Source organism: Lentinus tigrinus, assembly GCF_003813185.1.
Source record: "Lentinus tigrinus ALCF2SS1-7 unplaced genomic scaffold L226scaffold_1, whole genome shotgun sequence".
In the NCBI taxonomy this organism is placed as follows: domain Eukaryota; kingdom Fungi; phylum Basidiomycota; class Agaricomycetes; order Polyporales; family Polyporaceae; genus Lentinus; species Lentinus tigrinus.
The window spans coordinates 3,045,056-3,068,799 of record NW_027137910.1 but is presented as its reverse complement, the minus strand read 5'-3'; the positions used below and the strand labels follow the sequence as shown (position 1 = coordinate 3,068,799).

General features: G+C 56.7%; 9 protein-coding genes across 9 annotated transcripts; 4 read left to right on the top strand and 5 right to left on the bottom strand.

The window, feature by feature from the left end:
- Positions 1-461: 461 nt before the first annotated feature.
- On the bottom strand, positions 462-4,802 carry L226DRAFT_450295 (uncharacterized protein; the record flags this gene model as incomplete). The annotated part of the gene is made up of 13 exons (XM_067674938.1): positions 462-1,157; positions 1,226-1,877; positions 1,935-2,021; positions 2,078-2,214; positions 2,266-2,329; positions 2,378-2,406; positions 2,461-2,532; positions 2,601-2,973; positions 3,029-3,112; positions 3,167-3,576; positions 3,967-4,003; positions 4,060-4,195; positions 4,664-4,802. 13 exons carry the CDS (start codon positions 4,800-4,802, stop codon positions 462-464), a joined length of 2,916 nt encoding a protein of 971 aa, XP_067543329.1.
- A 693-nt stretch (positions 4,803-5,495) lies between these two features.
- L226DRAFT_36577 (uncharacterized protein) lies at positions 5,496-6,009 on the top strand. Its single transcript, XM_067674258.1, has 2 exons — positions 5,496-5,527; positions 5,588-6,009. Exon 2 carries the CDS (start codon positions 5,621-5,623, stop codon positions 5,888-5,890), a length of 270 nt encoding a protein of 89 aa, XP_067543328.1. The 5' UTR covers positions 5,496-5,527; positions 5,588-5,620; the 3' UTR covers positions 5,891-6,009.
- Positions 6,010-6,408: 399 nt separating this feature from the next.
- On the top strand, positions 6,409-9,603 carry L226DRAFT_497875 (uncharacterized protein). The gene is made up of 4 exons (XM_067677634.1): positions 6,409-6,751; positions 6,818-7,448; positions 7,521-7,578; positions 7,636-9,603. Exons 1-4 carry the CDS (start codon positions 6,419-6,421, stop codon positions 9,203-9,205), a joined length of 2,592 nt encoding a protein of 863 aa, XP_067543327.1. The 5' UTR covers positions 6,409-6,418; the 3' UTR covers positions 9,206-9,603.
- Positions 9,475-10,496, bottom strand: L226DRAFT_607825 (uncharacterized protein). The gene is made up of 3 exons (XM_067685860.1): positions 10,300-10,496; positions 10,023-10,227; positions 9,475-9,951 (listed from the first exon to the last, which is right to left on the bottom strand). The coding sequence occupies exons 1-3, from the start codon at positions 10,437-10,439 to the stop codon at positions 9,577-9,579; spliced, it is 720 nt and encodes a 239-aa protein (XP_067543326.1). The 5' UTR covers positions 10,440-10,496; the 3' UTR covers positions 9,475-9,576.
- A 234-nt stretch (positions 10,497-10,730) lies between these two features.
- L226DRAFT_565293 (uncharacterized protein) lies at positions 10,731-11,254 on the top strand (the record flags this gene model as incomplete). Its single annotated transcript, XM_067683780.1, has 3 exons — positions 10,731-10,779; positions 10,844-10,904; positions 10,969-11,254. The coding sequence occupies 3 exons, from the start codon at positions 10,731-10,733 to the stop codon at positions 11,252-11,254; spliced, it is 396 nt and encodes a 131-aa protein (XP_067543325.1).
- A 225-nt stretch (positions 11,255-11,479) lies between these two features.
- L226DRAFT_556451 (ribosomal protein L28e) lies at positions 11,480-12,595 on the bottom strand (the record flags this gene model as incomplete). The annotated part of the gene is made up of 5 exons (XM_067683133.1): positions 11,480-11,725; positions 12,106-12,288; positions 12,340-12,393; positions 12,449-12,508; positions 12,563-12,595. The coding sequence occupies 5 exons, from the start codon at positions 12,593-12,595 to the stop codon at positions 11,621-11,623; spliced, it is 435 nt and encodes a 144-aa protein (XP_067543324.1). The 3' UTR covers positions 11,480-11,620.
- Positions 12,596-14,199: 1,604 nt separating this feature from the next.
- On the bottom strand, positions 14,200-15,850 carry L226DRAFT_450702 (uncharacterized protein; the record flags this gene model as incomplete). The annotated part of the gene is made up of 5 exons (XM_067674965.1): positions 14,200-14,277; positions 14,348-14,981; positions 15,039-15,270; positions 15,645-15,748; positions 15,801-15,850. The coding sequence occupies 5 exons, from the start codon at positions 15,848-15,850 to the stop codon at positions 14,200-14,202; spliced, it is 1,098 nt and encodes a 365-aa protein (XP_067543323.1).
- A 793-nt stretch (positions 15,851-16,643) lies between these two features.
- L226DRAFT_528877 (uncharacterized protein) lies at positions 16,644-17,692 on the bottom strand. Its single transcript, XM_067679479.1, has 5 exons — positions 17,492-17,692; positions 17,387-17,418; positions 17,231-17,317; positions 17,147-17,165; positions 16,644-17,089 (listed from the first exon to the last, which is right to left on the bottom strand). Exons 1-5 carry the CDS (start codon positions 17,681-17,683, stop codon positions 16,649-16,651), a joined length of 771 nt encoding a protein of 256 aa, XP_067543322.1. The 5' UTR covers positions 17,684-17,692; the 3' UTR covers positions 16,644-16,648.
- A 908-nt stretch (positions 17,693-18,600) lies between these two features.
- L226DRAFT_450346 (uncharacterized protein) lies at positions 18,601-22,238 on the top strand (the record flags this gene model as incomplete). The annotated part of the gene is made up of 13 exons (XM_067674943.1): positions 18,601-18,745; positions 18,804-18,939; positions 19,006-19,458; positions 19,513-19,596; positions 19,656-20,028; positions 20,089-20,160; positions 20,218-20,246; positions 20,302-20,365; positions 20,432-20,568; positions 20,631-20,717; positions 20,768-20,934; positions 20,988-21,475; positions 21,543-22,238. The coding sequence occupies 13 exons, from the start codon at positions 18,601-18,603 to the stop codon at positions 22,236-22,238; spliced, it is 2,931 nt and encodes a 976-aa protein (XP_067543321.1).
- Positions 22,239-23,744: the final 1,506 nt, after the last annotated feature.

Genomic DNA, 23,744 nt, shown 5'->3' with positions numbered 1-23,744 from the left:
CTGTCCGAGTACACCAGGGCTAGCGCATCAGTAGTATCGGAAACGATGTATAGCTGAGTACAAACTGTACCAGAACTGTTCCTCCTCCTCCGTGTTGGAACCGCTCATAAACGACTTGTAATGCGACCACGTCCGTGGTGTGTCGTCAGAATGCACATTTGCATTCATATGCCACATGGGCGCGGACTCAAGGTAAGTAGGGCAGAATATGACACGTACTCGCATTCAAGGCGGAAGTGGCGGACTGATTCGTAGGGGCCATAAAAACAATGCCACCTACTACCTAGCTCGTCATCTCCGATTGTTTGCAGAACGCATGTACGGGCACTTGTGCTGAGGTCGGGTCGGGGTCCAGTAGCTAATATGCCACGCCGATCACTGTGTTGCGGCAGCCGGACAATCCACTGATACCATCCAGAATGTCAAGTCATTGAATCCTATCCAACATGTACTGATACGCATCACGCCCAAGTCAACGACGCCCCCTTACTGAGGTCCACACCCAACCTCTTCACAATCAACCTCTCCAACCCAGCATCGAACTCCCAACTAGACTCATCCACGTCCTGCCCATCCACCTGCACACTCCCCGGCTTGTCCGCACCAACACCCAGCACCGTAACCGTATCCAACTTCTGCTCAACGGTGAAGTCGCCCGTCGCACCAATCGCCAACTGGCCCTTCTGCGCCTGGAACGTGATCGTCGTATGCGGCGTCGGGGGCACGCTCTCCCCATCGTCCACATACGCCGTCCCGAACGCGTACCCGCTCGCGTCCTGCGTCACAAGCAGCGCATACGGGCCTGCGCGCGTCTCCGCCGTGGTGTATGCGGGCTCAGCATGGAGGAGGATCGCAGCACCGTCCCGGACGTGCACGTTGATGTGTCCGAGGGGCGCGTCCAAAGTCGTGGTGTTCGCGCTGGGGGTGGCGTTGACGACTTGGTGTGTGTACCAGTCGCGCCAGACGACGGAGCCGCGGCTGGGGAAGATGCCGTCGACGGTGGAGACGTTCGGCGTGAGCACGGGCGTGACGAGGATGTCGCTGCCGATGAGGAACTGCCGGTCGATCCCGAAGAGCTCGGGCTCGTTGGGGAACTCAAAGAAGAGTGCGCGGACAGGGGGCGTGCCGTACGTGGACGCGTTTGCGAAGAGCGTGTACTGCCATAATCAAAAGACCGTCGTCAGCTCAGATGCATACTCATTATCAGTAATATGAAGGGACGCACCCAATAAGGAAGCATGCTGTAGCGGACCTGCATCGCGGTGCGCGACGCATTCGCCAAGCTGTCCCACACATACGGCTCCTGCGAGATCGCTCCCATGCCATTATGGTTCCTATAGAACGGCATGAACGCGCTCAGCTGCATCCAGCGGTTGCACAACTCCTCGTCAGTGTTCCCGTGGAACCCGCACGTGTCCGCCCCAACCATCGGGACCTGGAAGAGCTGGAACTGCAGCACGCCCTGGATGTTGTAGTACAAGTACTCCCACAGGGAGAAGTTGTCGTCCAGCCAGTGGCCCGTCCACTTGCCCGAGGACGCGAACGTTGAGCGCGAGATGATGAAGGGGCGCTTGCCCTTGCGCAGGGAGAGCAGCGCGAGGTGCGTCGCCTTCTCTTCCATGAGGCCCCACAGGTTGTGCACGTCCAGCTCGACGTAGCCCCCGGCATGGGTTGCGTTCGTCGCCAGCGCGTGCCCGGCGAGGCTCCCGAAGCCGTTGTGGATAGCGTATGGTGGGTAGTTGAGGTCGACGTCCGTCTGGTTGCCAGCGCCAACTCCGCGCCGGGAAAGGGTGCCTGCGGGACCAAAGTTGCTGTCATACGTCGACGTGCCGCTGACAGTTATGTTTCCGCTTGGTCCCCAGACGGTCGCATTGTAGCTAATGAGAATACCGTCAGCGCTGACTACGAAAGCGAATCGCTAACGTTGTACTCACCCCTCAGGGTAACCCGAAACGAGATTTTCGGGTTTCCCGGGAAGGAGGAACGGTACAGATGTGTTAGAGAAGACCGCGCCAGTGTCACTATCATCAAAGTCAGCGCTGTCGTCCTCGTACATCTTCCAGGAGCGCGGACGTACCAGGACCCAACACAGAATGAGGAAGCCTCGTTCATGTCGAGCCAGATGCCCGAGAACTCAATACCGGAGTTGGACCAGTTAGTGAGTGCCTCCGTCCATAAAGCCGTCGCGTTCTCGGAGAACCAGTCAGGGAAGACCTGAAGTGTCGAGATGAGCTTTGTGTACCTCGTTGAAGATGGTATACGTACAGTGTATCCAGGCCACACCTGAGCAATGCATTCCGATCCGTCCGGGTTCTTGATCCAGACATCCCTGGGTGCTCATGAGCTCGCACACATGGTGAGCATTGCGAAAACTCACATTTCAACGCCACGAGTATAAGGATCGTACTGCGGACGCCGGGTCAGTATGACCAGTGCTCAGCAGCAGGCATTCATACGTACGATATCTGTGTCGTTGACGGTGTGCGCAACAGCTGCGTCAACGATCGGTACGTAGTGCTGGTTCTTCGACGCCTAATCAACAGCTCAACAATCAGCCACCCAGCCTCGCTTCTACTTCAGAACTCAAAGGGGACACTCACCAGCTCCTGAATGAAGCTCTTCATCTCATCTGTGGGGAAACTGACCGGGTCGCTTGTGAAGTCACGGAAAGCATGGTACAAGTCGATGTCGTTCCACATGACCTCCAGCGGTATATCCGCGTCGCGCATCTTCTGCACTACCTCACGCGTCACAGTGATGTTCGTGTACCCCCATCGGCACAAGTGGAAGCCGAAGCCCCAGTATGGCTGCCAGGTCGGGAGTCCGACAAGCGCGCCATATTGCTCGATGACCTTCTGCGGACTGGGCCCAGAAAAGAAGTAGAAGTCGAGGGTGCCGCCGAGGAGGCGGTACTCGATGAGGGAGACGTTGGATGATGGGGGTGTGAGGAGTAGAATGTCGGAGCCGGCGGAGCTGTGGGAGACGATGAGTGGCTGGTGAGGAAAGTCAAGATGAATACAATACGAACTTGAAAAGGAAAACGCCGTGCGACTGAGACGTGTTCGTGGTAGCATTATAGCGGTGGTCTAGGTAGATGGGATGTGATCCATAGCTGTTACAAGATTATGAGCTAGAGGCATGTGCACACAGCGGATGATGTACTTACACATTCTCGTCCACAGGGTGAGCAATGTCGCGCGCCCAGAGTGTCTGAATGGTACCATTGCCCGGGCCAACAGCGCGACGGAAACCGCTGCTGGCTATGACTTCGCCGAGGCCATAGACATTGGTATCGAGTGGCAGCGCAGAAGTCAGCTGAAGGTATTGATCCTCAAACACGAGGGGAAACCCATCGAGCGCGGTGCTGTTGTCTGTAGATCTGACCGGGGGTATGGGCGTCTGAGGGAGAGAGGAGATCCGGGTGTCGAACAGAGGCTGTCCATCTGGTTCGGAACGGCGGGTGATCCAGAATGCAAAGGGAAACGACTCATAGTTGAACACGAGATCCGAGTTGTTCTTCAGTGAGGAGTCGTTCGAGCCGGGTGCAAGCTCGATGACGGAGGAGGGGATCGTGAACTGCGAATCCACAGTTAGTGTACCGGGCAGAATTGTTTTGGGCGAGACTGCCGGCAGAAATGGCAATGGCAATTGCCATAGCCTGGCAGTTGCCTGGCAAATAACTTAGCGCCTGGTACCACATCCGCTGAGTTGACACCTGGAACACCACCAAAAGCAACCCAGGATCGTCTCGAGAGTATGGATCATCAATTCATTGCTCTGTATTGGCAGCTTTACGACCTACTCAGTGCGAGAACTCGCAAGTTCGTCGTGTTCGTCACCAAAAATTACCAAATATGGCTATAGACGCCGTACTTCTGCCACATTCTGCCCAGCGATGAACCCGGCAGATATGGCAAATGCCGTTGGCAATTGCCACTGGCGAATTGGCAGCATTCTGCCAAGTACATTATGGACCACAGTGTCGTAGATATTCACATGCAAACTGCGCCGGATGCGTTAGGATCCTGGACCGCATACTTCGGTGTTCGTCCTACTTACCGGGTTTCAGTGTCGTACGTGACCTCCAAGGTAAGGTTGGTAACGTCGTGGCCGAAAGCATTGCACGCGTCACCAGAAAGACTGAGTTGCTCCGTGAGACCCGTGTCAGTTTCTTGCAGGGAAGAGAGGGTATAGCCTGTGCGTGACGGAGGGCGTTAGTGGCGTCTGTTTGCAACCAGACCCAGAAGAATGCAGTTCAAAATGCAGACGATTAGAGCGCGGTCAAAAAGGCAACAGAACGAACACCCTGATTGACTGGTTATAATGGTGAAATGCGTCCCGCCAGCACTGCGGAACGGCACTATGGTCACTACATATATATGGCGCTTCATTGCACCGTAGTCATATTACAGCTGTAGCTTTGGCCAAGGAGAGGTTGACAGATGGGAATGGGCTGGCAGCGGAAGCCACGAGCAGCTTCCATATCCGTCCATGTGACGAAGAGGTTGCCACGTTCTGGGAGTGATGAAAGGTCATCCTCGCCTGAACATGTCTCAAAGGCACCAAACGTTACAGGCATGGTCCTGTATCGTCTGTGTCTCGTTTCCCTGCATTCTGTGACGAGAGACCGCAGCATGCAATGTAAAGCAAAAAGTTCACATACCCGGACACGAGGAGACATTGTGGGAGAGAGTCGGGTCCTCGAGCACACTGTCGCCGAGGAGTGCTCTCGAAAGTGACGACTGGTCTCGTCCAAAGGTCTGTCCGACGAGCAGGACGCCCGCGAAGAACGTCGCGAGCATGGTGAAGAGCAACCATCGGAGGACAAGGCGGAGGGGTGCAAGGTCGTCACGGGCGACACGAGGAACGAGGAGGGCCTTCTCCGGGTCTTTATAAGAACGGACGTACAACGTCACAGCGAAAGCCATGCATATATAATATGGTCGACTGGTGGATTGCCGTGAGCTGAGGTCAGAGCCGACTCCGACGAGATCAGAGACGAGAAGTCAGGCGCACCCTAGACGCCAAGGCAGCGAGCATGGTAGCATCTCGCTTCAAGTTTCCGCATGCGTCCCACTTCCGACGACCTTCTGCACTTCGCTGGTGCAAGTGTCAGTCGCATGGAGTGTAGTGTAGAGAAAGGACAACAAATATCTGGATGCGTATAGTCGTCTCGTCAGAGTCGTCTGTACAGGACAGAGTTCAAACTGAGGTTGACGCGGCGGGATTGACGACGCGTCGAACCCTGCCCTAGAGCTTCGGCGCGTCGCGCCATAACTTCCCATCATGCATATGCAACCCCCGTTCTTCTTACCCTGTATACTTATCCTGCCTCATCAGTGCGTTGTTTCATCGCATGTTTCTGCATATACTCTACGCAGTCCATGCACCACTTAGATGAATTGCCTTATGGCTACCTTCCCGCCGTCTGTCATGCGACCCTGCGTGGCAGTCCATGCTTGACCACATGGCATTGGGAGGCGCTGTCCTCAGACTCGCGCACCGGCTCAAGAATGTTCAGGATCTTGTGTGTTCAATCTCGCGTCCTACTAAAACATACAGGAACAAACTCGGCTGATCCTCGTAGGATGAGCTGTGTGCAACGGGCAACGGGCCGCAGATGATATCTCCCAGAGAGGTTTATCTTCAAACCGCGGCCAATCTGAAGCGTACTCGGTCTCTCGTGGACACGTCATGCCACGCGGCCACGAAAGCACTTGACGAGAACCACATAACCCTACGCCATGAATGCGCCGGCTGTCACATTGGGCCTCACTGTATCCACAGGACTGGAGAAGCATGGATCGCCCCCACCTGCCGCCCTCGTACTCGGAATACTCTCGCGTCCTTGTTCCACTTAAAATACTGTTTTTCAATAATGTCTGCTTGACGTGGCAACATATGACATCGCCAGACCTCGGGACTCGAACATTTGCATCCTTCAGGGAAAGCAAGTCAGACAACCTTCAAAGTTCACCAATGTCACAACCGCGTTGAGACAAGCCTTTGTGTCTTATCTTGGCTATTGACGGACGTATAAAGAGAACTTTTACTTCTCCTGTTGAAGGTCGTTAGCCTCAGTCAGCCTCAGTCAGCCCACCGATCACCTGGATCGCCCACGTTGTGGTTATCTAACTCGAACTGTTGTTGATGATTTTTGTCTCACCGGTGACCATGGAGATTGCTTGATTGTATTCAAATGCTAAGGCCAAAAGGTGGGCATGAGATAAAACTGCGACGTGCGGAAGACTCGTTTCCTTGTCTGAACGCGAGCCCTCGAACTCTGAGTCTCCCGTCAGCTTCTTGCAGAGTTACCAAACAGGGAGCCAGGGTTGAATAGACGCTCGTTCCCGTGCAGGTCGGAAAGAGGGCCGGGCATTTAGTGCTCTCACTCGCCTCCTCGTTACTCTCCACACTCATGTCCTCGTCTCCCATGGACGACTACCCCGCAAGCGAGCGCGACGACGATTGCTCTACCAGCATGCTTCCTACTCCCCCCTCCACTCACACGTCGCGATCGACGTCGCCCACCTCTCCTGATCTGACGACAGAGGGCGCAAATACGCCCGACGCCCCTGCGCAGACCAAGAAGAAGAAAAAGAAGAAGGCCAAGAAGGGCGCGAAGGCCAAAGAGTCCTCTACAGGCTCCGGTAAGACTACAGACGGGGTCGGGGAGGAGGAAGAGCGCGACCGCCCGCCGGTCCTCTGCATTAGTCGGAACAAGCACTGGCGGTATATCAGCTCGTATCACGTACGTCTCCATCGCTCCGTACGTCGAACACTGCTACAGCATCCCCCCTGCGCGTTGTGTATGTAGGGTCCCTGGCTGCAGCTACCTCTCGAGCTGCTCGAGTCCTTGCTCCTGCTCAACCTCGACCCGGCGACGCTCTCTGCGGCGGACGCGAAACTGCCCCCCCTCCCATCTCCAACCAGCTACCCCTCCTCCAACCACTTTGGGCAGAAGCAGCGCGATCGTGGCTTTGCCAGCCTTGGAGACTACTCCCCGCCGGACTCGCCACGCAACGCCTTCGCCGCACTTCCCCCTCCGCCACCGTTCCCCGCGCCCATACCCGGAAAAGCGACCCCGCCGCCCATCGACCCCGGGGTCTTCCGGTCAGTCACCCACATACGACGTCTCATTGATGAGGCCGCCGAGCTGTCCGTGCGCGCGAGCTCTGGGCTCTCTGCCGCGGCTCTTGGCTCCATGCGCGGAGGGGCCGGGATGAACGGCAGCGCGTGGGCAACAGCGCAGTCACTCGGATTGAACCCTCTCGGGGACGGAGGAGGCAGGAACGTCGCGATGTCAGCCATGCGTGTGCATCGCCTGCGCGCCCTTGCGGTTCAGAAGCTCGCCGCGGCTTACAAGACAGATGAGATCGCGTCGAGCGTGATGGTCATGCAGGGCGGGAGCGTGTTTGACGACATTGCGGAGCGTGTGCTCAAAGTCGGTGCGTATGCGCGCATGTGCGGGCTATTTTGCTAAGTGCATCGCTTGCTGACATGGTCATATGGTATGGTAGACCCCACTGATGTTGATGCACGATATGTGCACTTTTTCCACGAAAAGATACCCTCCAGGTGCGTGCACTGCAGTCGTACGGGGATGCTGGGCCTGACGTCAACCGATACACCCAGGCAATTAGCCGAGTCCACATCCACGCATGTCCTCGATGAGCTGATAGCAGAGAACCCACACCGCCTCGAATTTTATCGGACGAGGGGCATAGTTCACTGCTTCCGAGACGAGTACGCTCTAGCAGCGAAAGACTTCACATACGCCATCAAGGAAGCGCGCGCCCTCCGCAAAGCTCGGTCCGCACATCTGAACAGCAATCTGGGCGATAAGCAGCGCGGGAAAGGCTCGAAGAAAAAGAAGGGCAAGGCAGGGGGTGGCAAGACGAACGGGCAGGCCCCTCCGAATGGCACCAGCGCGAGCTCGGAAGGGACAGACGGTGTCAGCGTCGACGGGCCCGACGGGGAGCCAATCCTGCTCCATCCGTCGGTGCTCCCCGACGCGCCCGAGCCCATCGAGCCGCAATGTCTCTTCCTGCGCGCGGCGGCATATTTGCAGCATGCCGTCTTCCTGATCGAGGAGGCGATATTCAAGCTCGAGGGCATCCGCAAGGTTCCTTCTGTGGACGGCGCGGAGATGCGGCTATGCTATGTGGAAAATGGGCGGTACGGTGGCGTCGAGATCGGGAACCCAGAGGGCCCCCTTGGCCGCCGCGACGGTACAAAGCTGCAGGCGTACCGGGAGGTCCTCGCGGACGCGACTTTCCGTGAGCAGATCGTGACGCTCGTCAAGAAGAGCATGCGCGACCACCGGCAGTTCCTCTCTCACTTTGACACACTCGAGGGCCCGCCTGGGAACGCAGACGTCGACGTCGCGCAGCGCACCGAGTACGCGTTCCTCCTCTCCGAGTCGCTCCGCCCGGGAAGCCAGAGCACCCCGCCGCCCGTGCCCGACGCGACGCCGATGTTCACGACGTACCACCCGCTGCTCGTCGAGAGCCACTTCAGCATCCTCATCTGCCACCTCATGCTGGGCGACTTCCGCGGGCTGCTGCCGGCATTCTCGCGCACGGCCGCGCTCGTCGACGGCCTCGAAGGGTACCCCGTGTTCCTGCCCCCGCGCTCAATGGCCCAGGCCGAGTTCGTCGAGGTCCTCGAGCGCCTCGCCGGCGGGTGGAAGAACGGCGTCCAGCCGCACTCGCTCAGCCGCGCCAACTCGAAGCAGCTCGCCATCGAGCCCCCGCCGCGCTCCCCGCGCTCGCCCAGGCCGAACGGCAAGGACGTGCACCGAATCCCCACCCCGCCGTCGCCCGAGGTCGATGGGTTCCGTGCGGGCGGCTCGAGTTCGAGTTCGAGTTCGAATGCAGGTGCGAGTGCGAGTGCGGGCTGCGGCGTGAATGGGTCAAGCTCGAGCTCGTGTGCGTACCAGGCGCCGCCGTCGCCTTGCGAGGACGGCAGGGAAGGGCTTCTCGAGGCGCTGGATGCGGCGCGGATCCTCCTTGCGCCTGTTGCGAAGCGCCAGAGGGAGAAGGCGGAGGCGGCGGCGGCGGAGAAGGCGGGCGTGAAGGGCAAGAGCAAGAAGCCGCTGAACATCAACATACCGCTGCATGGTCCGCGTGTGGAGATCGTGCTTGCGTGGATGGCGGCGGTGTTCTTGTGCGAGCTGGATGCGGCTGTGTCTCAGGCTGCTTGAGCGTTGAGCTGGAGGGCTAGAGGAAGGCAAGGGGAATATCTGCGTTGAGCTGTGCGTGTGCAACGGGGATATGAGGTATATATGCCGGGATCTTTTGCGCGTGCTTTGTGTACTGTATCTTCAACCCGAGCGGCTCGTTTGTATCAGCATCACACACACCATATACGTATACGTGCCCGTGCTTTGTTCGCTTGCTGGTCTGACTTGGTGTATGTATGTATTGTCCGTAGTAGTGGCGACAGAACTCTTGCTATGCACGAGAGGCTGCTGTAGTGTACTATACTTCCCTTGTATAGTTCCGTCCCTACGTATGTCGTTTCTTTTTTGACTTGACTGAAATTAAGAAGGTATACTTGGTACATAATACAATGTCACCTATCCTTCCGACCCCGCTCAATGGCTGTCTCCGCCCTGACTTTGTCTGCGACCTTGCCCAGGTACCTGCTCACGCGCGGGAAGACAAGGAAGCCGGCCGCTAGCCCAATAAAGAGAAGACATGCGACGGTGGGGATCACCGATCCAGGGAGGACGCCGAATAATAGCGGCTCTACTGTCACAATAAAAGGGACTGGCTCCATTGTAGCGTTCCGCTGCGCGGGCAGGGCTCCGTTGACGAGGCGGATTCTAGCGAACATCCGGCGGAAATTAGCGCCTGGGGGGGAGGTGTGCTCGGACGCGCGGTCGCCATATGCAAGTTTTGCCAGAGCTTCCGGTGTGTATATGTTGATGTAGAAGTCTGCTGGATGCTGCATGGAAGGGAGAAGAGAGCAACGGTGAGTATCCTAACCTCTTCGAATGAGACGTGTAGCGGACGCACTGAAGCAGGTGACGAGACTCGCAAGGTGAACTTGGAGAACGATGACCACGCTGATTCGTCCAGTCCAAGCGATAGCCAGAGTTCGTGCGGACACTTGCCCAGCGATGCTGCGGTAACCGGCTCACACACATCTGCGATCGGCGTGTCTACAGGTGCGGGCAGTACGCTGACGAGTTTCTCGGACTCGTGTGGGAGAAGCTCTGGCCTGTACAATGCAGCCCGATGGAATGGAAACGTCAACTTGGTAGCATATGCGTAGCATTTCTGTTCTACCCACCACACGGACGATTGGGGCAGCAAAACATCTGGCCCAGGTGACACGCCAAAGTTGACGATCTCGGTGTTGGCCCGCACGGTCGGCAACTGTCCGAGCACATACGCAGCAAAAAAGCACAAGAGCCCCCGTGGCAGGCGCATCTCTTCGTGTGCCAAAACTCGGAGTTTGTGGTTCGTAGGCAAGGTCGCACACGCGCGCCAAAAGCGACGACGCCGATCGTGCCGGAAGAGGAAGTTGTTTAAGTTCAAGCTGGTCGTCGGTGGCACCTGGCCCGTGCCCGTGCCCTGGAGCGGCCTGGTCAGCTGCCTCGGCTACCCCCAGTCGATATATACCACCCAAGCCCATGACGACTGTGCGTCTGGCTGCATCTGCCTAGCTATCCCCGCAAGCCCGTCCCCACTTTCCCCACGACATACAACACCACTACTGCGATGGCCAGTCCTCCTGGTGAGCCCGCCCTCGCCCAGCACCCCCCGGCCAGTGAGTAGTTCGTGTGGCGTGTTCGCGAACTTCGGAAGACTTATGATTATGGTCATGTCTGCAGTGAAAGTCGGCGGGCGCAGACTCTCCATGACCTCGCGGCCCAGACCTGCACCTCCTTCCCCGTACGTCCTCGTCGCGTGGCAATAACAACAAGTACGCTCTACTAACCAACATTCGCCCACCCAGCGAGGCCCAGAAAGCCACCCTCCCCACCGCAGACACCCCGCCCGACTACCCGCGCCCCGCCGCCCCTGCAAATGAGGGCGAGCAGCCCCCTCCGCACCACCAAGAGGAGGATGTGCCGAAGAAGAAGCAGGGCACGGGCGCGGACGAGCACGAGCGGCGCCTCCAGGAGAGTCTCTATCGCAAGGCGGAGCAGAACAGGCCGAAGAAGGACTTCCAGTCCGGGCCCAAGACTGTCGGTGCGGGGGGCCGCATCGGTCAGCCCGCTGGCAAGGCCTTCGGCATTTGAAGCACTAAGCTTTGAAGATCGGTGTGAGTGGCATGGAACGCTGAACAAACCCATTGCGATTGCTGCAACCTGAATGGCGGCGATGTCCGTTGTGTACGATAAGCGACGATTGTGCAGTCGAAAACTTGCGCTTCTGTACGATACGGTGGAGGGAAAGGTCGGAGACAACAACAATGTACCATACGCACTTACCAACGAGAAGAACGATAACAATGTCACACAGGGATGGGACGTGCGTGTGATGCATAGACGCAGGCGCATATATTGGTCGCGTGAGCATGGGGATGTGCATGAGTGTGATGCAAGGAGAAAACTGAAGTATACAGAATAATGGCGATGGTGACACAACAACAGCACTCCTCTCTTTTACCCGAAGAAAGTCTTGGCCTTCTTCCCCCGAACCTTCTTCGGTGGTGTGGCCTTCTTCTCCTTCTTGGCCTCGAGGAGGGCAGAGACGCGCGCAAGAGCAGCCTAGAAGGGTCGGTGTATCAGTACACCAAGTACGTGTAAGGGAGAAATGAGACGAGGAGGGCGGAACGAGGAAAAGTAAGGTATGTGAGCGCCAAAGTGTCAGGCAATCCGCGGCGAACATCGAACGGGACCCGATAGCGACATGGCGCGTATCCAGCAGAGATTTGATCGGTCTCTACGGGACCTCGTATTCTTGCACATCTGTCCACACCCACTGGCAACTTTTGTATTGCCTTGCGGCTATCCAGCGGGCTCTAGTTGGTGCGTATCCAGGGGCGGGAATGGGGAGCGGTCCAGAACAGTAGACGAAGGATGGTGAATGGAGGAAATCACAGAGGGAGCAAGGCAGCGAAGGGGCGCGAATACAGAGAAGAACTCACGGCTCTGAGGTCAGGGCGGTAGCCGCGCTTGGCGAGCTTCGCAGTCACGCCGACTGCGCGGCGTCCTCCCGAGCGGGGACGGATGGTGGTGGTGGCAAACGCAGGGCGGACGGCGGTGGGAGCTGCACCCTTCTTGCGGGCGACGAGCTGGATGCCGGACTCAGTGTCCGTGACCGCGATGGCCTGTGGCAGTCGCGTGAGCGCTTGTTCGACGCTCCGAAAATTGAGACGTACCTTCTCGTTTGCAAGACCGGAGTACTTGAACGAGTGGATGTTCGTCAAGTTGCCCTATAGATGTGCGAATTAGTTGATTGCAGACCGTGAGTAAAAGCACAATACGCACGGGCTCCTTGGAAAGGATAGGACCCTCCGGCAAACGCTTGACGATGAACGCGTTGTTGTTCTGTTGACCGCGTCAGACACGGGAGACAGCAAGACGACGAGCAAGAGGACGTACGCGGAGGAGGAGCCACTGGAGATCGGAGGACATCTTGAGGAACGGTGCTGTACGCTACTTTTCGGACGGGCGGGAACGTCGGCGGGGTGGCTGAGAGGAACTATGCAGTAACAAACACTGCCAAACACCCTCCCCATTCGGACAAACCCTAACCTCGATTTTCCTCGGGTTCCGGTCCGGAGAGCCGATTACGACACGAGGCCGCTTGCCGACGAGGAACCTCGTCCATGCACTCATGTCTGCGATCCACATGCCGCTTGTGGTTATCCTCGCGTATCCTTGTTCGTAGCGCCAGACATGGGGCCGCCCCTGCGAGGAAGGCTGTCTTACCGTAAGCACGAGCTAAGCGAGCCAGCCGACACTTAAAAGCCCACCCACCCCCCGTCCCACGGGGAGCCCGCTCTTCAAGTCCTCAAGTCACCGTCGCGATCGCTCCCGCCTCAAGCATTCTCCTCAACTTCAGGCAAACTCTCTACATATACACTCACCCGTCGTCATGTTCCCCGAGTCATATGCCTTTGTCCCCCGCCTCGACAAGCGCAAGGAGCGCCGCTCGATGTCGCTGCAGTTCAAGGTGCGGCGGCGGTCAGAGTTCCCTCCGCCGCCTTCGCCTCTGGGCAAGAGCTCCATCACCACTATTGAAGAGAACGGCATGGTGCAGACCAGCTCTCTCCGCACGCGCGACGACCACAGCATCTCCACCAAGGCCTCCTCGGTCCGGGGCCACAAGCGTGTGGGCACCGAGGTGTTCCCCTCTCGCAATCCAGGTGAGCTTGGCATCTACTCTGCGGTCCGCAGGGGACATTCAATGCTGACACGGTCATCGTCAGAACGCCTGGAGGACCTGCTCGTCAAGTGCGAGAAGAAGACCGCCGAGCAGATCACCAAGGAGCTCGAGGAGTTCCAGCAGTGGGCGACCTCCATGCTCGACGACCTCCTCGGGCCACAACGGGCGTGATTCTCCCTCTTTCTCCTCGTTTGTGCGTGTCCCACGCAGCCTTTCTGTGCCCACGCTGACCGATGGCCTGACGCCTGCCCACACGTATAGAGTCGTGCATGAGCCCTAGGGCGACATGCCGTGCTGTACTCGTATCCGCCGCGGCCGCTTCCGACGTGGCCAGATATCCTCTCTTGTATGAGAAACCCGCATTTTGCTATGGTTTATGGTAGTGACAGATCCTATGACCGCGGAGACTCCGCGATCCGGCGATTCCCATCCCTATGCATGCACCCAGCCGAAGCACGGTACCAGCGTTGGGCCCCCATGCTTACGTCCGTTACCACACTCGGAGCCTTGGCGTACAGAATAGTCCATGCTCCTGCCCAGTTTCATGCCTAGGATCCCACATGTATCCGATACTCCCGATGCTCTCGATACTTCTATGCCTCTCCGGTTGACGTACGATGGTTCTCTTACGTTGCGGCGGCTCAATGTTATGGTACTTGATGACAGAACGAGGGCGACGTGCGCGACACACGTCTGTCGGGCTCCACGCCTGCTGCCGAACTCTGCTACGCGTCCCAAGGAAAGCAAGTGATATACGAAAGCAATTACCCGAGCATACTATGGTGGTGAGTACAAGGTTATCCTAGATATGAGCGCATCGTACGTGGCTGCGTCGTGTACGGTGTGTCGTCTACCAGAACCGGTTCGTGTCTGCCGGGATATCCTGCGCCATGCGCAACATGACGATATTCGACGTCAAGCTCGAGAACTGCAAGTGCAAACGTGTCAGCCCAATCCGCGCAAAAACTCCCAAGACCAACGACAGAGAGCGGACGTACCCCGTTGCCAATGAGCACCTGCGCCCTCTGCCCGATGAGCATATCCACCGACTGCGCCACATACTGCTGCTCCCAATCCAACACCAGCTCGCGACTGCTCGCGATCTTCTCCCACCCGCCCATCCCGTTCAGCGCCTCCTTGAGCTCTGCGATCCACGGCCTCTTCCCGTTCGTCATGATGTACACGTTCTTCAGGCCCTTCCCCGCTGGGCTCGCGCGCACCTCCGCCACCCGGTCGACGATCTGCTGGATGTCCGGGAAACAGTGCCGGAGGTAGATGTTCTTCCCCTCCTCGGTGTACTCGCCCCACCCCGCCGTCGGCGGCGGCTCGAAGTGGTCCGGGAGCTCGGGGAACTGGTTGAACCCGTTCCATTGCGACGACCAGCGCGCGAAGTGCAGGCAGTGCCCCTCGAAGTCGCCCCGCCGGATGTGGAGGACGAGCAGCCCCGGGATCGGGGTGTAGGGGTATGCGCTGGGGCGCGAGAAGATGCTGGATAGCCAGGAGGGGCGGGAGAAGAGGTGTCGGTTAGCGATGTAGCCGTCCTCGATGAGTTTGGACCAGCGGAATTGTGTGATCACGGGGGAACGCTTCAGCGAGTCCCACACGCCGAGTATTCGCTTGCTTCCGAATATCCTGTATGCACACCCATCAGCGAGGATGCACAGACGGGGGTCCGACGCGCCAGCTCACCAGATGCTCCATATCTGCGCGGCAATCTCGTTGATTTCTACGCATCGAGGGAGAGTCTTGAGCTTCTCAACCCATGCTTGGAGCACGACACCTCCGTCGACGTCCGCATCAATTTTGTAGACCTCTTCGCTCATAATGATATGCTTCTCGGGACAGACTTCGTCCCAATACTCCTTGACGACCGCGCGAGGTGCAGGGTCGCCGGCTGGCCAAGGCCCGCCTGCTGCAGGTCCTGCAGGAAGAACATAGAGTTAGAACACGATTCTCTCGTTCTGGTAGCTACGATGTGGGCTACACGCGGAGCAATATGCATGTCCTACGGGGGAAGGGAGACCAAAACTCGTATTCACATTCTCCCTCATATACCCGAATGACTGATGAATGGGACGCCCTCATAGTCGCGGCATTCGCGCGACACAAAGTATGGTAGATTGAATATCTCACAGAAGCATGAGGCGTCAGGCATATTCTGGGACCATATGTGCCTTGCTGCGAAGTCAGCACGTGCAGACAGCCCCAGTACTCCAGGCACCGCTCCACGACGAAGTAATACGCGTGAAATGCAAGGCAAACCGCTCGGGACATATACAACATGGTGTTACTCACCTTGCAAGAGTGCCGAGATGGGTATACGGGAGGGTATAAGATGGCCGTTGAAGTCGCTGTAGTCGGACCCGTCCCTATTCCATGTATAGTTGTCGAAGACGTATCTGTCCGAGACATCAGACCAGCACAAAGAGCACTCACAAGACGTCTGCTTACGCCCGACCCGACTCGTGTGCCAGATGCGCGTTCAAGAGGTGCTCCTGCATGGCGTTCCCCCACCCAGACGCTATTCCGGTCCACTCTATGAGTGCCCCGACCCATGACAACACTAGGAGGATTACGCACAGTGCACATGATTTGCGTACCAGATGTACTTCCCATGCCGCCCTTCAGGGTACGGCAGGTCCGGGTTGTGCTGGGGCAGTCGAAGCTCCGCCTGGTGATACTTCTCGTACAACGGCGGCTTCCTGTTCGCGTCTTCTTCGGTAACCGTGACGAGCGAGTCCGCGCTCCAGAACAGATGTACAGTCCCAATGCAGATCACCGCAAGCACGAGGAGGCGCAGGATGGGCTTGGTGTAGAGGCGCGTGTACCACGGCTGGTTGTCCCAGCGGCGGAAGCCTGCGTTGTGGCCGTGTGCATGGCGGTCGGAGGATGTCGTAGGGAGGATGTCGTAAACGCTGCGCCCGGACGTTGAGTTGGAGAACCGTTGCGAGAGCGAGCGGAGCATGGCGAGGCGCGACTACCAGGGACTGCGCTGGCGTCCGTCGACGAGCAAGACGAGCTGCAAGCTGGTCCGGTCGCCGTTCCCCACAAGCCTCTTCTCGCCTGCCATAACAGGCAGTCCGATCAATTCTGTCCTCAAATATGTACCACCCACCACCCAGAGACCGTGTACATGTGTATGAAAGAGGCGGCTTGCGAACCACAATTTTGACCGAGTCATTACGAGATGAGCAGATCAGAAAATGGCACTCGAAATGCGGTCTTAAGGTGAGGGACGTTCCGCATTTGTAGTAGATATAACAGCGTCTGAGCCTTCTCTCGTAGGCAGTCCGAGCCCTCTACACAGTATCCTCGCCGTCGACCTTGGACTTCTTTCGTGGACGTTCTTCTTCATCTACTCCTCCAACCTCGTCTGCCTTGTCCAAACCTTCAGCTCCAGTCGAGTTGGATCCCGGGCCACTGGCATCCACTTGCCCAGCAGCGGGTTCATCGTCAAGCTTGCGTTTCTTGACATCGTCACCCACGCCGCTCCCGTTGGCCCCACGCTTGTCGTTCTTGTCCTCCTCTACTAGTGGACGTTCCCTCGACACTTCATCGACCTCTGCCTCCTGCATGCCGCCCATGGCGGGTTCGGGTGCTTTGGTCCGCCCTTCGTCGTTTTCCGTGGCCCCGCTCTCGGCTTCTTTGTCGGACTTATCGGTGCTCTTGTCCTCGGTAGCGCTGTCCCTGCCCATGCTCTCCGCGTCGCCGTTCTCCTCGTCGAAGGCCTTCACCGGGTCCTGTAACTGGCCGTCAGACCTTCACACGGCTCGCTTGTTCTTGGCAGTATCACTTACGTGGCCCCAGTTCTTCAGACTAATGAGGATTGTCAGTTGTCATCGGGCGAGGAACTCGAACTGGATACACGACGTCGAACGCACCTGATTGTGCTCTTGGAATTTTCCAACTCCGTCCGCGTCTTCGTCTCCTTCAGCTTATCTTCTTGAGCGAGGTGTCTATTCAGGTATCTAGCCAGAATGGCGGCGGTCAGCGGGAGTCGGAACAAGACTCAAGAGTTAAATTTCATGTCTACGTACCCCACCACCTTGCGCATGTGCTCCAGGTCCTCCTGCAGGTCGCAATATGTTAGTCACCCGAGCATCAACAACGCACTTGCGCGGATGGTCAACACCGCTACGTACATCGTCGTACTTCTCCGGATCCTTGGTGGGGTTCTTGCCCAAAATCTCAATGATCTTGTGACCACTCTCTATTCCGACGCCCGTCCCCGCCTTCTCGCTCTTCGGGTCCTTCAGCCACGCGTCGAGCTCCTCGACGGTCATGTTGACGTCCTCGTTGAACTGCGAGATGATCTCTTCCTTTGACTTGACCATGGTGTCGACGAGGATGTGCGGGGTGAGGGCGGAAGGAAGAGCGTTGCTGGTCACTGCAGCTGCAGGATTGTGTGAGCAATATATACTTTCCCAGAGTCTGTGGATGACAGATTTGTGCTCATTGCCTGTCACGTAGACGCAGAAGACCCTGAGGAAAGGGTATTTCCATACATCGCTCGGTGCGCCACCGCTGTCCCACCGTGACAGTGAACGTTGGTCGATAGAGGCCTTTTGAGGATCCCCGCCTCTACTCCATACATTCCTTGACATTTTGATCCGCGGTGTGTTGCGGACTATGTTCGTTGCTTGACCGCCTACCAGCATGTTCACGACGGCGCAATTCGACCTCTTGCCCGAATTGCATGTATGTTGTCAATTTCCCGTTGACTTCAACTTCATCGGCTCTCGTGAACTTTTCGGAGGTCAGTCATCTTTGCTAGTTCGTGTCAAATATGCGGAGTTAGTCAAGCCTTGCCAGATTTCTCGTCCTGTCGCACTGTTTGCTTCCCAGACCCCGCGCTTCTTCAGGCAGCAAGAGCTGTACTCATGTATCTGTCGTTTCATGGTACACAGCGTTTGACTTCTTGCAAATACATGCCATAGGCCGCATAATCTCCAGAAGGAGGACCCATGTTCCAATACAGTGGTAATGTCAATGCCGGCTAAGCGGCCCGGGCCCACCGGAGGCGCATCCGCTCTTCCTTCGGTGACGCCTCGAAGGTGCGCCTGACCTCTCCTCTTTTGTAACTTGGCATACTTCTGATGCACGACTCAATCAGAGCAGTTAACTCTGGCGTCGAACAGCTATGAAACTACACGCCGTTTCAGATAAAGACCAGGAGGTCGCCATCTCGCCCCTCGTCGCCCGCGGCACCCCAAAAACCCTCCATCGCTATCCTCGTCACCTCTCGTTGGTGATGCTCGCGACACTATTCACTGGCGCGCTACTCATCGGGAGAGCAGCGTTCACGCGGGGCCATTCACCATCATTCTTGAGGTCGCTCCCGAACCAAACCTATTTGAATGCTTCCACTTTCTCTCATAACGTCTCGTCATGTCCCGGTACGTCCTTTGTGAGCATACAGGTAGCACCTCTGACCATTCTCTCTCCTCTTCCCAGGATACACTTTGTCCGCCCTGCGTGAGACCGCTTCCGGTCTCACGGCGGAACTGAACCTAGCAGGGCCTGCCTGCGATGCCTTCGGCCATGACGTCGCCAATCTTACCTTGGAGGTTACGTACGACACTCAGAACCGGTCCGTCCAATTGCGCTCTCAGTCTGCCCATCGCTTTCTGACAGCCTTCGGGCTCTTTACCTACAGGCTCCATGTGAACCTATACGATACAGCAAAGTCACAGTTCACCATCCCGTCCTCCGTGGTTAAGCTTGGAGCCGGTTCGGACGACCCTTCCCTGAAGCACTCGTCCGACCTCGTGTTCAACTACGAGTCTTCTCCATTTGCATTCTGGATCACATGCCGTTCCGAGCCAGACGCACAACCTCTATTCGACACTCGCATCTCCTCCCTACCCCCGACACCCATCCCGCCAATCAACGCTACTGACAACAGCACAGCGCTCGATGGTTTCCCGCTCGTCTTCGAGGACCAGTACCTACAACTGGCTTCTGCGCTCCCGTATGATGCAAATATCTATGGACTTGGTGAAGTGGTCGCCAGCAGCGGCTTTCGCCGGGATGTTGGTACTCGCGGTGGCATTGGCACCATTCAGACCATATGGGCACGTAACGCTCCAGACCCTCTTGATGAGAATATGTGAGCCGACTGATCTCCGCTTGCGCTGCGGTGTCGCTGAACGGTTCACCACAGCTATGGCTCGCACCCGATCTACTTGGAGCATAGGTACAACGAAACCACAAAGAAGTCACATTCGCATGGCGTGTTCCTCTTCAGGTACTATGTTTCAAGTACGCCTTGCTGTGGACCACCTCGCTGACGCGCTCTTCACGCAGCGCGGCCGGCTCCGATATCATGCTATTCACCCCTCCCGCCTCGAACATCTCGCTGATAGAGTACCGCCTCATTGGTGGTACACTCGACTTCTATTTCTTCTCCGGCCCCAGCCCGCAAAAGGTCATCGAGCAGTATGGCGCGCTCATCGGGCTCCCGACTTGGCAACCATACTGGGGCTTCGGGTTTCACCTGTGCCGGTGGGGATACACGAACCTCAGCGAGACACGCGAGCAGGTGCAGAGGATGCGCGAGGCGAACATTCCGCTGGAGGTCATGTGGAATGATATTGACTTGTATCATGCTCTACGAGACTTCACGAGCGATCCGGTCAGCTTCTCTGGGGACGAAATGAGGAGTTTCATACGAGAGTTGGTGAGTCTGCGTCAGAGCAGCAGGGTTACAAGCACTGGGATCGCTGACAAGCCGCAACAGGGTGCGAACAACCAGCACTACATTCCGATTGTGGACGCTTCAATAGCGCATGTGACGAATGACACAGACGTCGTGAGCCTTTGCCCACATTTCCCGTGCTTCACCCATTGCTCTAACGAAAGTCTGTAGTATGATCCATACACCCGAGGCGTCGAATTGTGAGTTTGCAACGCATCCTGTCCGCGTTGTGCATAGACTCATTCTATACCCCAGGGACGTATGGATCAAAAACCCAGACGGGTCAGATTACATCGGGCTGTTCTGGCCCAAATATACCGTAAGTCGTTCACACTCAAACTTTCAGCGTTGTGGGATGCCGAACTCAGCGCATTGACCTCGCCAGCTCTTCCCGGATTGGTTCGCCCAGCACACACTCACCTACTGGACGGAGGCTCTATCGAACTGGTCCAAGGGGGGTGTTGAGTATTCTGGGATCTGGCTTGATGTCAATGAACCCGCGTCCAAGTGCGATGGTTCTTGGTGAGGCTCCATTCAGTCTCTACCTACGAGCTACTCGGGCACTGATACTGCAAACTGAACAGTGGAACAGGTGCTGACTACTCAAACCTGACCTTGCCGTTCCTCATCCCTGGTGAGCCTGGCGACCTTGTCACAGACTGGCCCGAGGGGTGAGTCGGCTATATCTACTATCCAAAGGCTTCACTCACCTGTCTCGCAGCTACAATGTCACCGTATGGGGTCCCAGCGGAAACATCACAATCAACGGCACTCTGACTTATGACAACAACGGTACCAGCCTTGCAGCTTTGAATAGGCGAGGACTCGGCGCTGGTCATCAGTCCGACGTTGACCTGAACAACCCTCAATATGCAATTCACAACGGTAGTTGATGAATATTGACTCCGATCTTGCTCTACTGATTCTCATAACATACGTAGCTTTCGGGCCTGTCTGGTCAGGAACGGTCGCGACAAACGCAACGCACGCAGGAGGCTACGTGGAACTCGACGTGCACAACCTCTGGGGACTCATGGAAGAGAAAGCAACACATCTCGCGCTCCTGTCCATCCACGCAGGGAAGCGCCCCTTCATCATCTCGCGCTCGACGTTCCCCTCCTCGGGCAAGTGGACGGGCCACTGGCTTGGGGACAACTTTTCCAAGTGGTCGTATCTGCACTACAACATCCAGGGCGTGCTGCAGTTCCAGCTCTTCCAGATCCCCATGGTCGGCGCGGACGCATGCGGGTTCAACGGCAACACGGACGAGGAACTGTGCAACCGCTGGATGCAGCTGAGCGCGTTCACGCCGTTCTACAGAAATCACAATGTGAAGAGTGCAATCTCGCAAGAGCCGTACCGGTGGGACAGCGTTGCGAACGCGTCACGCACAGCGATGCAGGTTCGCTACAGCATGCTCCCGTACTGGGTAAGTGACACTCTCTCGTCTCAGCAAGTCGCATGCGCATCAACTGACGTCCTGCGTCGACTCGCAGTACACCCTGTTTGCCAACGCATCTACGCACGGCACGCCCCCTGCCCGCGCACTCTTCTTCGAGTTCCCCGACGAACCAGAGCTTTTCGACAACGACAGGCAATGGCTCATTGGCAGAGACATCCTCGTCACGCCCGTGCTCACGCCGAACGTCTCCACCGTCGACGGCATCTTCCCCGGCCGCAACTCCGTCGTCTGGCGCGACTGGTACACACACCAAGTCGTCAACGCCACCCCCGGCGCGAACACCACCACCTTGGACGCGCCCCTCGGGCATATCAACGTGCACGTCCGGGACGGGGCTGCGATCCTCCTCCATGCCGAGCCCGCGTACACCACGACGGAGACCCGTGCGGGCCCGTATGCGCTGCTCGTGACGCAGGATGCGAGCGGGTACGCGTTCGGGACGGCGTATGTGGACGATGGGGAGAGCGTGCCCCCGACGCCGCATACAACGATCACGTTCCAGGCGCAGAAGGGCCAGTTGTCGATTAGCGCGACTGGCGACTATATAGTTGAGCAGAAGTTGGATACGATCACGGTGCTGGGTGTCGGTGCGGACAAGCCGGGGAGTGTGCAGGTGGATGGGCAGGACGTGGATGAGTCTAGCTGGGAGTTCGATGCGGGATTGGAGAGGTTGATTGTGAAGGGATTGGGTGTGGACCTCAATAAGGGGGCGTCGTTGACCTGGGCGTGATGGTGTGCATGTTGGATAGGATTCAATGAATTGACATTCTGTACGGTATCAGTGGATTGTGCGGCTGCCGCACGGCCCGCAACACAGTAATTGACATGGGAGTCTAGACACTGCAAAGAATGCATCGTTTCCGGCTCTCGAAAACTGGAACAAAACTCTTGGAAACGAACTAGCTTCCTGCGCCTATTCTAAGTGAGCTACGATAACCTTTATCTCGTCGATAGAGGCTCCTGATGCCTTGAGAACACCATGGTGCACTTTCCGCCGGAATCCGGCGGAATCCGGCGGATGATGGCGGATGATGGGAGATATGATCGGCCCGGTTGATAAGATAAGACCAGTAAGAAACCCGTAGTAGTCTCAGTAAGTAGTCTGTATGCTGTCGGCCATATACCACCCTTTGCCCATCCCTCTAAGTCCGCAGAGGCTTCACCGGTTCTTCTATGCCTGAACTGGTTCTTCTACTAGCTCACGTTGGCGGCTAGTGGTCTGGAATGCATATTCCTATATGTGTCTATGGAGGTTGTGAAACCGCGCAACCACTTAAGTGGTTATTCTTCTAGCTGGACCGCTTCAGGCAATCCTTGAAGTGGTTGCACCTTTCCGCTGAAGCAGTTATGTCTCTCTATTCCAAACCACTTAATTGGTTGCTTGTTTTTCAGGTGATCTCATTTCCGCTTAAGTGGTTCTACTTTCTAGAGCTTCCTCCCTTATTATTATTCAAGCTCAGATTATATTACCATTCAGGCTCAGATTATTATCTGCTACAAGTGGTCCAGCATTCAAGTGAGATGGTTCACGCCGATGCAACAGACAACAAATGAAGTGATTCTTTGAAAAGCTGAAGTGGTTCTTCGCAAAGCGGAAGCGGTTCTTTGTAACACTTAAGCGGTTCTTCGTAACACTTGAGCGGTTCTTCGTAACACTTAAGTGGTTCAAGCACTTCAATGAAGTGAGCAGCTTGTGGCGACCAGCTGTAATAATATCATATATTACTTGAAAGAAGGAATTAATTGAATGCATGAACCGCTGAAGCATACAGTGTGTCCCTGCAGAAGGACGACCATGGAGAGGCAAAGAGAGCGAGCGTCTCCGATAGTTATCAGGGATAAGATGCACATAAGAAACTTTGTTACTTGTGATTGACGCCTGCTTCCGCCGGAAGGCGCACCATGGTTCAGGCAATCAGGATGCCTTATGCTGGCGTGAAAGTTGGACTTTCAGTTCCCTTCGCCAGAGAGGTTAACATTTGGACTCATTTTTTCTTTGGAATTTCCCGAAGCGGGTAATGGTCATATCTTTGGAGTGTCTGAACAACGACCAGAGGCGCTAAACCACTAGCCCCCGGAGACGTGGTCTCCTCGATGTCTTGACCACCTCCAATTTGTGAGACTACCTGCAGTGAAGGTGCCATAGACTATCCTGGTGGAGACATGAGTGCATATGGAACTTTTTGGACGCGATTTGAGGCAAGGGGGCTTGGCTACAATTTTTAACATTGTCTCG

Coding starts and splice junctions, on each gene's coding strand:
- L226DRAFT_36577 (XM_067674258.1), top strand. CDS start 5,621: ATGATATCTCCCAGAGAGGTTTATCTTCAAACCGCGGCCAATCTGAAG.
- L226DRAFT_497875 (XM_067677634.1), top strand. CDS start 6,419: ATGTCCTCGTCTCCCATGGACGACTACCCCGCAAGCGAGCGCGACGAC. Junction 6,752..6,817: donor GGTATATCAGCTCGTATCAC/GTACGTCTCCAT, acceptor TTGTGTATGTAG/GGTCCCTGGCTGCAGCTACC. Junction 7,449..7,520: donor GGAGCGTGTGCTCAAAGTCG/GTGCGTATGCGC, acceptor ATGGTATGGTAG/ACCCCACTGATGTTGATGCA.
- L226DRAFT_607825 (XM_067685860.1), bottom strand. CDS start 10,439: ATGCGCCTGCCACGGGGGCTCTTGTGCTTTTTTGCTGCGTATGTGCTC. Junction 10,228..10,299: donor CTGCCCCAATCGTCCGTGTG/GTGGGTAGAACA, acceptor TGCATTGTACAG/GCCAGAGCTTCTCCCACACG. Junction 9,952..10,022: donor GAGTCTCGTCACCTGCTTCA/GTGCGTCCGCTA, acceptor CCTTCCATGCAG/CATCCAGCAGACTTCTACAT.
- L226DRAFT_528877 (XM_067679479.1), bottom strand. CDS start 17,683: ATGGTCAAGTCAAAGGAAGAGATCATCTCGCAGTTCAACGAGGACGTC. Junction 17,419..17,491: donor ATCCGGAGAAGTACGACGAT/GTACGTAGCGGT, acceptor TGCGACCTGCAG/GAGGACCTGGAGCACATGCG. Junction 17,318..17,386: donor CACATGCGCAAGGTGGTGGG/GTACGTAGACAT, acceptor CATTCTGGCTAG/ATACCTGAATAGACACCTCG.